At 38.3% G+C, this 13643-nt stretch overlaps 1 protein-coding gene across 3 annotated transcripts in view; it reads left to right on the forward strand.

Moving 5' to 3' along the window:
- The first annotated feature begins 410 nt into the window (after positions 1-410).
- The window catches only part of TINAG (tubulointerstitial nephritis antigen), a 98932-nt gene continuing 85699 nt past the window's right edge, over positions 411-13643 (forward strand). The window contains exon 1 of one of the 3 annotated variants that reach the window (XM_084752269.1): positions 411-907. In XM_084752269.1, coding sequence (XP_084608395.1) covers positions 553-907 — 355 coding nt within the window. In that variant the 5' untranslated portion in view covers positions 411-552. The remainder of the gene's footprint in view (positions 908-13643) is intronic. The other 2 variants (XM_084752268.1, XM_084752270.1) reach the window with 2 other exon arrangements.

The raw sequence follows: 13643 nt of genomic DNA on the forward strand, positions 1-13643 counted from the left end.
AAACCAGTGTGTGAGTGATTCAGAGGAACTGCTGTGGATGGGACAGATCCTAGCAGGTGACATTGAGGGAGCTTGGGTTTAGTCATCCTGCAAGTAGGTGAAATGCGTAATTGTATTTTTTACTTATGAATTTCCTGCATCTAGCCAGTGTTTTTATAGCCATAAAACAGGCATACACAAGGGTTTTTCTTAGATTTAGAAACCTAGATTTTTCTGAGAGACAAGCAACATTCTATGTATCAGTTATACTTAATATTTTAGGTAGATTATTTTTGATGGTCACATAAAAATTTTTAACACTGTATGAAATATCTATTTTTTTTAACTTTAGACAAATTACGAAAGCCTATTTCTAACACTTGTACTATCTTGTGCAAACACTGAAAGTTTTTTAAAATTAATGTTTAACTCGAAGAGACTCAAGTGAAGAATGAGTCTCAAGGTCCAGGCTGAGGTGTCCTGATGACGAGTGACCAGGCTTCAAGGATAAACCCCCCAAGACTAAAGGAATCGGAGGTGGCTGAGAGTGGAAGCTGAACCGACGTCCAGAGAATGTGGACCGGATATAAGATCTTAATCTTCTCGTATCTGACGGCAGAAATTTGTGCAGAGGCTCACTATTTATCTCGAAGAGAAGTGGATCCGGGGCTGCGGTTCTCTAGAAATCACACCATTTTCCAAGGTACTCGGCGCAAAAGGGCCATTTTCCAAGGGCAGTACTGTAGGCGCTTTGGCTGTTGTGAAGCCAGAGATGATGGCTGTGTCACTGAGTTCTATGAGGCCAATGCGCTGTGTTACTGCGACAGCTTCTGTGAGCGGGATAACTCTGATTGCTGTCCTGATTACAAGTCATTTTGCCGCGAGGAAAAAGAACGGCCACCTCTCCAGCAGCCTTTAGAGCCAGAAGGTAGGCTTTGGGATGTTTTGAACATTATCCTAGTCATTAGATCTGACAAACTTATCTTCCTCTCCCCTGCCTTCCGCTCCTCTCCTCTCCCCTCCGCTCTGTCCTCCCTTGTCCTGCCCTGTCTTGTCCTCTCTTCTTTTTCCTCCCTTCTATTTCCTTCAGTGGAATGAAAAGAATTATTTCAGCAAATTTTGTTGGAATGTTAGGTTTCTTTGATGCAGAGCACTTCTACCATTCTGGCACCATTGAGAAAGTTCTGGTCTGAGTACAGTCAGTGTCGATCTGGAATCTGCTTTGTACATTCTTTCGATATATGTGTTGTTTAAAACATTCTATAGTGTACTTGTCATGACTTTCAAGCATTTTAGTGTGATATTCTTGGGGGGTTTCATGGCTGTTAAAAGCCTTATCATCTACAAGCATTGCACATTTCCCCCATGTACCATTTTACTTATTATTTTGCCAGGTTCATGAGCCTATAGCACTATGGTACATGGTATTAGTAATGGCATTAAAATCCATTAAGGAGAAATAAAACTACTAAGCATCCTTGCCTAAGGATAATGCATTCAAGTATGCTTTTGTCTTATTCCACAACTTTGGAAGTTTCAAGACTGTCAAGAGAGGGATGTGAATGTGATTGGTAGTCATTAGAATGCTTTCTCAGCGTGTGTGACCTGAGTTTGACCCCAGCACCACACAAACTGGTCACTGGTAGCATGCACCTGTTATCCTAGCACTCTGGAGGTAGAGTAAGGATGAGAAGATGTACAAGGATACCGTCAGCTACCCAGTGAGGCTGTGGGCAGCCTGGGATGCATAAGAGCCTGTCTAAAGGGATAATTAAAGAGAAAGGACAGTCACATTCAATATTGTTATAAGAGTCTAAGACTCAGAAGATGACATAAAGGAGGATAAGTAGGATGATGGTGTTTGCTACACAGATGCAATTAGAGGAGAGTGGATATTGATTTGGGGAAGTTGCCACAAAAATGTACATAGAGTACATGGATAAATTTACTCTATACACTTCCCTAGATGTAGATCTCATAGCATCAGATCTCTTCATCAGAAATTTGTAGGTAATCAGAGCCTTGCCACAGAATTATAAGTGGGTTTCTGACTAGAATTTGTAGTGAGAAGGCACTTAAAAATCTGTTTCAAAATAGAGATGTATTGACTGCTCTTATTTTTAATAAACTCATCTTATCTATAAATTTTTAAAATGTTTCTTTAAATGTACATTTATTGTTTGGAATTTTCCAGAGAATTTCCATTGAGCCCAGGCTTCAATTTTACCAACAGACGGCTCACTAAGCATATATTTCATTTTACAATGTGGCAGATACTTTGTATGACAAATATAGTTGTCCTTCAACAATTCTTCCAGTATCCCTGCTGTACCACTCAATGTGAAAGTCTTCCTGTGGTAAAGTTGGACAAGTAGGGAAAAATTGGGAAATCTGATGAGTAGCTGCAAACAGTGATGCATTCTTTAAAGAAAACCCGAGTGCCTCTCTGGGCTGTGGGAATAGCTTCTATAATTTTTTTTATAGTTTTTGTAACTATTGCTTTATTGTACAACTATAAATCAGGGATAGTTATACCTCCAGAAATTCTTTTAGTATACAGCATTATTTTAGTTCTCTTGATTTTTAAAAAAATTTTCCATATAAGGTGAGAATTGTTCTCTTCACATTTGTATTATGTTAGAATTTTGATAGAAATTGCATGGCATCTGTAGACTGGTTTTGGTAATATGGCTGTTGTTACTATGTTAATCCTACAGACCCATGAAGATAGTATATCTTTCCATTTTCTGATATCTTATGCTATTTCTTTCTTCAGAGACTTGAAGATTTTGTCATACAGGGTTTTCACTTGCTTGGTTAGAGTTTCTTTTTTTTTTTTTCTTTTTTTATTCTTGTTACATCTCAATGGACTCTAGATGAGAGAATCATGGGAGAATAGCAAAGTAGAAGGATCCAGAGGGTCCTAGAAGCCTACAAGTAGAACATTATGATAGGCAGATTTGGGCCCAGGGGTCCCACTCAAACTAAGGCACCAGCCAAGGACAATACAGGCGGTAAACCTTAAACCCCTACCCAGATCTAGCCAATGGACAGAACACTCTCCACAGTAGAATGGAGAGTGGGATATGACTTTCTCACATACTCTGGTGCCTCACCTTTGACCATGTCCCCTGGAGGGGGAGACCTGGTGGCACTCAGAGGAAGGACAGCAGGTTACCGAGAAGAGACTTGATACCCTATGAGCATATACAAGGGGAGGAAGTCCCCCTTAGTCACAGTCATAGGGGAGGGGAGGAAGGGGAAAATGGGAGGGAGGAAGGAATGGGAGGATACAAGGGATGGGATAACCATTGAGATGCAACTAGCTTTTATAATTAAAGCACTTGCCTAGCAAGCACAAGGACCTGCACTTGACACTTAGAAGCCACATAGAAAAGCAAAATTGGTGGCAGATATTTGTGATTCATGGAAGGGAAAAGCAAGGGTAAGCAGATTCCAGGGGTTCAGTGGCCAGCTAAGCTACTCTACCTATTCCACAAAAATGGCAGACCCTGTCTCAAACATAACACACTCACATACAAATTGAGTGCCGTGAGGAAGCCTAACACAAGAGAATATTGGTATGGACCAGGCTATTTGCCGTCGGCTCACTGGAGCACCGGTAAGAGAAAGCATTCAAACTTCCACATGATAAGGAAGGAGCAGAATTGGAGGACAGTTGGCACAAGAATGTTACAAACCTGAGTGTTAACAGCACAGCACTGTGCTCTTTACCAGAAGAAAGTATTGTTTGTAGGGAATTGTGATGAGAAAAGAGCAGGTGACAGGAGATCGGTTTGAGAAGTGAGTGTAAGTTACTGTACAAGAGGCCATTCGGGCTATTGCTGGGCATCTGAGATCACATTTGTTTGCTAGAATTTATCAAAAGATGCCACATTGGAGCAGGGATGAAGCACCTTACGTGTGTGTGTGTAACAGTATGGTCAAAGAGCTTCCCATTTTCAGAGGACTCTCAAGCTCATCTGGTGCTATCTTGAAGCTCTTAATAACTTATAAGCCATGAGTCTCAGTCAGATTTTTGGCTTCCTTCCCAGATTCATGTATGCTTCATATTTTAAATAGTAGGAGAAGGTGAGGAAACAAGGAGGAATGGATAAGTCTTGTGACAGTTAGGCTCAGATGATGATGGAAAAGTAGAAACTGAAAGACAGAGTCTTACTGTAGAGGACCTTAGAAAAGTTAATGACACCCAGGGGCAGTAGTTGTGACAGGGATACATTCAGTTGGCTGGAACCCAGGACATTAGAACTGAGTCATAAGAAATGAGTGGGTCATCTAGAGGATAACTGAGATGGGCTGCATTTATTTACAAGGGGAATGTAGTGCGTGCATGATGTGTTTATAAGAAACTGCATAGGGCAGAATCAGAATTAGGCAGGTGGGAAAGAGAGGTTACCAGGGACACCGAGGACTGCCCTAAGGTCCTAAGTGCTGGAGTCTCGTACTGCATACTGCCTGTCTATAGAACTGTGTCTGACCCCATAGACAGGGGTCTTTTTGAAAAATGAAATATGTTATTTTTTTCCTCTGTGTCATCTCTGGACAGAGAGAATTGAGGTAATTAAAGTCCATTTAGGATTCAATATATCTAATGTGGCATGATTATATGGATCTGCATTATTAATTTTTAAAGCTACCTTATTTTAAAGACAAATTTCTTTCTTATTTTTTTCAGACAGCAGGCTGTTTAAGGGCCTGTCTCTGTCTTAGTGCATGTCTAGACCTCTGTGCTTGTTCCTTTATTTCCCTTTCTGTTCTCTCTGTGATTAATGGTATCTGCAACCTCAGCAAAGTCTGTGGTGGAAAGTGTCATGCACAGTCTTTGTTTATGGACAAGCCTACTATATCCAACCTTTGTGTGTTACAAAGTGACATAAGTGACATTTTCATCATTTTAAGTGTATGTCAGTGAAATTTGGTTATTATATAATGTTTATAAAATTTTTAATTGATTGAATTTTACCTGCCTTTTCCACAAATAATTCCATTCTGTTATATTCTATATTATAAAATAATAATGCTTAAACATGCATTGGTCTCAAAATACTAACCAAATTTGTTTTTATTTGAATTATTCTTTTATGATGTCATACATACATACATACATACATACATACATACATACATACCATACTTTGACCATATTCCCACCCAATTATCCTCTTACTTACTTTCCCCAGTCATTGATTATCTTCTTTTCATCAGACTGTTCTCTTGTTTCCATGTGGTTGCCTTCTGTACTTAGTTAGGGTGGCCTGCATGAGCCTGGGTGGGAGTGACCTGCTGGAGCAAGTGTGACTTCCTAGTGGCTGAATTGCTGAGAGGAGTATGACCTCTCACCCATGGTAGACATTAAAGTCTATAGCTCTCGGGGAGAACTGGGATCTTGTATTCCCCTCCCCGACCTGTGATAGGCGCTTAAGGGGCCCAGTCTTGAGCAGGTCTCATGTAGGTAGCTACTGCTTCTGTGAGTTTATGGGTACAACAACCATGCCATATCCAGAAGACAGCATCTCACATCACTCCTTCCATCCATCCCCTGGTTCTTCTATCTTCCCACCCCTTCATCGAGTATCTTCTGGAACTGTGTAACAACAACAACAACAACAACAACAACAACAACAACAACAACAACAACAAACTGAGATTCCTGGACTTGAACACGCAGTTTCTAAGTTGAACTCTGCTCCATGCTCTCACTTTGGAAGCTGCTAACCTGCACTTCCTGTCTACTCAGCTAATTAGTTTTATTCCTTCTCAAGTCTCTGATAGGGTTTGAAGACCAGATAGTTTAGTTTCACAGTTAAGCTTAGTTGTTTAGGAGTTAAGATGTTTTTAGGTCTAGATAGATGTTTTAAGTTGATAGAGATGTGATATGATATATATATATATATATATTGATTTCCATTCAGAATTTTAGACTCACCAAGACAGGAAAGAAGTTTTCTTCAAGGTTGCCAAATACAAGGAGCCAAAACACTATGAATGTAACACTTATATAATTCTTGATTGTTTCGTGGTTCTTCTTGCTGGAGGTAGTTTATTGTATATATGTGTAATAATATAAGTATATATGTAAAAATTGTACTAATTAATTAAGTTATTCACTCATTTAAAAAAAGATTGTCTATCCCTGTCTGTTAGTCCCATCTGCCACTGTATACAAATTCATTTACCCAACTTTTTAATGCTCAGTGTTATAATCTTTCTTTAGATTTAGATGAGCAGTGAAAACTGACTTCTAACTAGAAGCCAATTTGTATAATATATGGCTACTGTAAAGAAAAATCATATTATTTTATCTAAAGACTTCTTCAAATACTCTTAGTAAGAGGAGAAATAATTTATATTGTTATGTGGAGTATCAAATTATACAAGTACGATGATCTTGAAGCAGGTTTATAACTTCTGGTGGCTAGGAGAGTCTTGGGGAAAAATAGCCATGAGTCACAGAGAAGATTGATGTGATGATATGCCCAAGTTAACTAGGAGCAGGAAGTCCTGAATATGATGCGTTCGAGCTTCTTTTCCTATCTCATGTTGGACTTTCTTCTCATGATGTGTTCTTGACCATCTATAGCCTTCTGCTTTGTCTTAATATCTAGAACAGCCAGTTTATTTATTTGCTCTCTCTTTTTTTCTTTCTAGAATGACAGGATAGGTCCTTAAAAATAAGTTACCCTGTTACTTAAAACAAGCAAAGACTATGAGAATAATTGGTTAGAATTTTAAATTTTTATTTAAATTAAATTTGTTTTCTAATCAACACAAACTGTAAGTATTAAGGGTACAGTACGATGTTTTGGTACATACACATATTGTGTAATATTTAAATAAAACTTGGCATTTATCATTTGCTTATGGTAAAAACATTCCAAAGCCTTTCTTTTTTTTAAACAAAATTTAATTTTATTAATTTATTCAGATTACAACTCAATTGTCATCTCATCACTTGTATTCTCCCATTTCTCCCTCCCTCCTGCTTTCACCCTATTCTCTTTCCCTAGGTCTAAGACTGAGGGGGACCTCCTCCCCCACTATATGGTCATAGGCTGACAAGTCTCATCTTGGTATTCTGCTTATTCTTTCTTTGAGTGCCACTAGGCTTCCCCACCAAGGGAAGGTGGTCAAATATGGTGCACCAGAGTTCAAGTCAGTCCCTGCTCTCTACATAACTGTGGAGAATGTCCTATCCATTGGGTAGATCAGAGTAGGAGTTCAATGTATTGTCCTTGGTTAGGGCAATTGTTTGAGCAAATCCCCCTGGGCCCTGATGCACCCATCACGATGCACCCTCTTCTTGAGGGTTTCTAGGACCCTCTAGGTCTTCTATTTTCCCCATCTTCTATATTTCTCTTACCTAGAGTCTCAGTAGGATGTCCTCACATCTATTTCAATCTCCTGGTAAGTGAAGACTTTCGTGGGACATGCCTTTTGGGCTAGTGTCCACTTATTAGTGAGTATATACCATGTGAGTCTTTCTGCTCTAGGTTAACTCACTCAGTATGATCATTTCTAGTTCCATCCATTTGTCCACAAATTTTGAGATTTTCTTGTTTTTAATAGCTGAGTAGTATTCCATAGTGTAAATGTACCACAGTTTCCTTATCCATTCTTCAACTGAGGGACATTTAGACTGTTTCCAGGTTCTGGCTACTATGAATAAGGCTACTATGAACATGGTTGAGGGTATGTCCTCGATGTGTGGAGGAGCATTTTCTGGGTATATTCCAAGAAGTGGAATAGCTGGGTCTTAAGGAAGCCCTGTTCCCAGTTTTCAATGGCTATCTTACCAACAGCAATTTACAGATTCAATGCAATCCCTATCAAAATACCTACAAAATATTTTAAAGACATTGAAAGATAAATTCTCAACTTCGTATGGAAAAACAAAAAACCTAGTATAGCAAAAACAATCCTATACAACAAAAGACCCTCTGGAGGAGTTTCCATACCTGATCTCAAGCTGTACTATAGAGCAACAGTAATTAAAACAGCATGGTACTGGCACAGCAATAGGCTGGTTGGTCAATGGAATCGAATCGAAGACCCAGAAATGAATTCACACACATATGGTCACTTGATTTTTGACAAAGAAGCCAAATCTATTCAATGGAAAAAGGATAGAATATTCAACAAATGGTGCTGGTCTAACTGGGTGTCTACATGTAGAAAAATGCAGTTGGACCCATATGTGTCACCATACGCAAAACTCAAGTCCAAGTGCATTAAAGACCTCAAGATAAAAGCAGAGACACTAAATTGGTTAGAAGAAAAAGTGGGGAAGAGCCTGGAATACATTGGCACAGGAGACAATTTCCTGTGCCTGACCAACAGCCCAAGCCTTAAGGTCAACAATTAATAAATGGGACCTCATGAGGCTGAGAAGCTTCTGTAAGGCAGGAGACACTGTCAACAGAACAAAGCAACAGCCTGCAAACTGGGAAAAGATCTTCACCAACCCTATATCTGACAAAGGTCTAATATCCAAAATATATAAAGAACTCAAGAAATTAAACACCACCAAACCAAATAACCCAATTGAGAAATGGGGCTCAGAAGTAAACAGAGAATTATCAACAGGCGAATATCAAAAGGCTGAGACACACTTAAAGAAATGCTCAGCATCTTTAGTCATCAGAGAAATGCAAATCGAAACAACTCTGAGATTCCATCTTACACCCATCAGAATGGCTAAGATAAAAAATTCAAACCCTTTCTTCTGGTGAATGTGACATGTAGGCACATTATTATTTTTGTCTGTTGCCACCCTGCTGTGCAATATCAGATCAGGCCTTCCTGTTTTGGCAAATCACCACTTGCCCACCTTCTCTGTGTCTCAAGGCTCCTTTCCCCCAAGTCTCTGTTAGCCACTGGAAGTTACAAAGCGGCTTCAAATCATTGCACTTGTAGTTTGATATTCCATCTAACAGTATTTCTCCTCTTACTAAGAATATTTGAAGAAGTCTTTAGATAAAATATTTTTTCTCTACAGTAGCCACATATATTATGCAAGTTTGTGAATTTTGTGTGTGTTATTGAGGACTGAACCCAGCACCTCAAGCATGGTAGGTAAGCACTCTACCACTGAGCTGTAAACCCAGTGATATGTTTAGGGTTAGTTTTTGCTATTTTAGGTAAATGTTATGTTTTCATGTTTGCTCATGAAACTGAGCAATGTTCCTAATTCTTTTTTTAAAGAAATAATAATACAATTAATTATTGCAATGAAGAAACCATAAAAAACTTTATGAATAATAAAAGACTTTTAGCTATATTTCTTCAAGACTGGTATCAGCTCATGTAAGTGCATTATTTTCACAACTACTGAATAAAAAGGTTCCTGCTTATGCTTTTAAAAAGTTATGGGAAACAATGTAAGAGGTGAAACTCCCATTATTGGAGTCAATGTAATTATGCAACAGAAAATAGTGGTTACACTTGAAATCAATGTTTTCATTATGGAATGTAAATTATTAGTGACCCTTGGGCAGCTGGAAGGCTTGGTGATACTGGGTGTTTCTCCTGGAGGTGAGTACAGATGTCACCCTTTGGGAACACATGTAATTTCCACTCAGCCATGTTCCACAGCACCTATGTTTTACTTTATTTTCCCCCTTCATGTTATGCACAACATCTAAGTTGCTTTGAGTAGAAATTCTGGCTGTGTCTAAGACCCAAACTGTATAACTGTATACAGTAGTCCTGGGACACTATTGTATGTATTTTAGATTTGAAAGACAGTGATTTATTGGAAAGAGTTAGAAGGTTTGTAGAACAGACTGTACTGTTTATGTAGCCACACTTTCATGAGAGGATAAACACCAAGACTTTAATCTGGTTTGCTTTGGTTTTGCTGTGTGGAACTGTGCCTCCCTAAACATGGGCTCGGTTAGATGACACGAATAGTAAGGAATAACGTTAGAAACAACCAGTGCAGTCTCTCAAAAAACTAAGAATCATGTGAAAGCATGGCTATCTCAGTGCTTGCCTTTTTATTTCAATCATAATTTCAATGACATATAATTATCTCCTACTTTGAGGTCGGTTTTGCTTTGCTTCCCAAGCTAGGCTTTAATTCTTGGACTCAGTCAAGTCTCTTGCCTCGGCTTCCTGAGTACTGGGATAGGGGTGTGCCTAAACTCAATTTACTACCAGTTTGCATATTAGTATTATAAAATAAGATAACATATTGTCCTTTCTCATTGACAAGGGAGACAGGGCCTCACCTTCAAACCCAAGCAGGTCTTTACCTCACTGTAGATTTCAAACAGGCCTTAAGTGCACAGCCAGCCTCCATCCTACTTTTCAGGATTATAGGTGAGTCGCCATGCCAGACTCAGCAGTAGTGCTGTCAATATGCTTATGTGTTTTCAGACTTTTCTTACTTAAAACATATACTCCACTCTGACAGGTAAGTGCTACCTCTTAAACACTTTTTTTTTTTGCTTGAGAGAGAACATTGCAAAGATTTCAAGTCAGAGTTAAATTTTATATAGAATTGATGTTGCAGGGGTAGCATTTACTACCTTCATTGTGTATAGATGCAATTATACATTTTATTTAGTATCAAAAAGTTCATTTTGACTATAATTGCTCTCAAGAAAGGTAATTTTCCCTCTTGTTTTGTCATACATAGGGAACTACTTTGTTGAAAAGGGTACTACATGAAATTGAAGAAATGTATGAAATTAACTGAAAAGAAAGAAAGCACATGATTTGCAGTGATTTTTACATACAAAGCAGCTTTTCTCTATGATGCTACGTGTTTACTCAGTGATTTATTAGTTTTAAATGACCTGGTTCCATGGTTGTTTCTGTTTCTGTTCTAGTAACTGTTTAAATGAAAACCTTGAAATTCTACATTACCTTAAGGATTAAAGATAAATATATCAACTTTGTATAAAATGGAAGTAAAGCATACATACGCTATAGCTCTTTCTTTTGTTATGTGCAATGCCACATCCGATTGTAACTTCTAGTCACTTGAGGATTTCAAATGTCAAATAGAAAAAAAAACCCCAAACAGTGATAAACTTCAAAACAAACCAGCATGGAGAGTATACACACACACACACACACACACACACAATGTGTGTGTGCGCGTATCATTGACATATGTGTGTATCACTGCTGTATTTGAATTTTTGAATGTTTTGAGTTCCTTTATCCTTTTGCAATCTCCTTAACCATATAAGAATGTAGATCAATCACAATCAAAATTTCAAGTTCTCCTACACACATGGACCATACCAAACATCTACACTGGTAAAGAAATACAGGCAAATCCACATAACCTCTGTGTTCTGGGTGAAATCTCAAGTCTCTGTCCTGTTAGCAATGTGTTTCTTGAAAAAAAACAAAGGAGGAACATGTGATGCTATTACAGAGATTGAGCTCTATTACCCTTGCAGTAGGTATCACATTGACAAATCTTAAGTGATGTCACAGTGTGCATGACAAAGATCAATCTGGGGGCACCAGGTCCATGATTGTGTATGGATAAGGAATAATAGACAAATATTAACTGTGAGGTGACATTGAAACATTTTAGCTAAGCTCCTAAATTGAACACTGTTAATTTAACCAGAGTGAACTATTTAGACCCACTGTGCTTCTTAACAAGCTACTAATTTTACCAATGAAATCCTAGTTTTATATTCATTGTGCTGAAAATGTGGTTAATACCAGCACACGAAGCAGCTACCCTCAAGTCTGGCCTCTTAGAATGCGTGCTAGTGCACACCCCTGGGGAGCAGATCCCTGATTACAGCAAGTGACAGCCTTTCCTGCAGTGCAGCCTCAGCCTGCACAGATATTTATAACACTCCATGATGAAGTATTTTAAAATAAATCACATGCACCATATTATTATCTTTTCTTGAAGCAACAAGACCAACTATTTCCCTCTCCAAATATATGATTTGCTTAATTCTAAAAGCTTGTTAAAGTTATAAGAATCCCTTAATTTCAATAGTCATTAAATTTATTTTTAATTTAATGTAGTGTTTTTGACAAAACTGGTATATCTACAAATCTTGGAGTCCTGTAATTCTCTCTCTCTCTCTCTCTCTCTCTCTCTCTCTCTCTCTCTCTCTCTCTCTCTCTCTCTCTCTCTCTCTCACACACACACACATACACACACACAGAAAGAAAGAGAGAGAGGGAGACAGACAGACAGAGATACACACTGCTCTCAATTAACTATCAATTTTCCAAATATAATTTTAAATATTTTAATTAAACGTTAAAGAGACTTTTCCTTGACTCTTTCCTTAATAAATTCTATCTTATTTTCCTTTGTTCATTTAATGGCAAACTATCTGAAAGAAAAATCTTTCTTTAAAGTTCTTCATCACTTCACTCCCACAAGATTTCACTCTTTTCTGCTCTGCCACTCTTTCTCGATGAGCCCATTGGCAAGTGCTCCAATATTTGATGTAGTGTCCAGATTTCCTCTTTATTATCTTCATCTCTTGGTAATATTGTACATGATTGAATACACTAGTTTGTTTGCTATTGCTTGATAGACATTGGTAAATAGGATGAAGAAAGCAACTTGCAGAGGAAAACATTTATTTTATTTAACAGTTGAAAATCCATCATTCCTGAAGATTAGGGAAGGAAATACAAAGCCAAAACCTGGAGGCAGGAGCAAAATCGGAAGGCGTGGAATAGTGCTGCTCGCTGCTTTGCTCCTTATGGCACTTTCAGTTTGTTTTCTTATGCACCAGGAATGGCACTGCCCACAGTGGGATGGGCTCTTCCACATCCACCATTAATCTATATATTCTACATACTTGTCTACAGGCCACTTTGATGGAGATATTTTCCCAATTGAGAAATGACCCTCGGTGTATCCAGTCAACAACAACAACAACAACAACAACACAACAACAGGAAACTAGCCAGTGTACCAGCTATTTGGCTCCCATGAAATTCTTGTCTTTCAGATTCAATCTTTGTGGAGTTCCCTGCTTCCTTACGGGCCATACCTTCCCAGATCCTTCTGAAAGTTTCCCGTCTTGAGTGCTTTGAGCTCAGTCCTGAACAACTTTTTCTTGCCTAAACACACTACCGCAATAGACATGTAGTCTCAGGCTTTAAGAAGTATAGAAAATATTTTATCATTTCTGGGTTTCTATAAAGTACTACCAATAGTTCCGTTCAGATGCCTAGCCTAGATTTACCCTAAAATATATGCAGAGCAGGACAGAAGCCTTTCTGTGTGCTAAGTGAGTCCTTAACTACTGACGCAAACCTGAAGCCTTACGATCCTTCAGCTCCTGGCCTGATTCTTTATTCCGGTAATAGCTGTACTGACTCATTAGTAAGACTATCTCACCCCTGGAGTAATTACACTCCAAAGTTAAAGTTAAATCTCCCTTGTACCTGAGTTTGCCTTATTTAAAAATGCCTGGTCAGAAGAGCCTAGTCAAAGGTTATGCAATATCAATTTTTCATGGAAAAGAGTGAAAAGATGCATTTACTCGAAGCTTTAGCTCATTAAATGTAATATCAGTGACAAAACTTTCATGTGTTTAAATCAAAGCATTTAAAATAAGAAGCTGTCTTGTGGCTAGCAGTTGAATCAACTCTCCTGGAGACTTTTTGAAATGTATTGATCCCTATAAATGTAAGAA

The sequence above is a fragment of the Acomys minous genome, assembly GCF_964271855.1.
Source record: "Acomys minous genome assembly, chromosome: 13".
Taxonomy (NCBI): Eukaryota; Metazoa; Chordata; class Mammalia; order Rodentia; family Muridae; genus Acomys; species Acomys minous.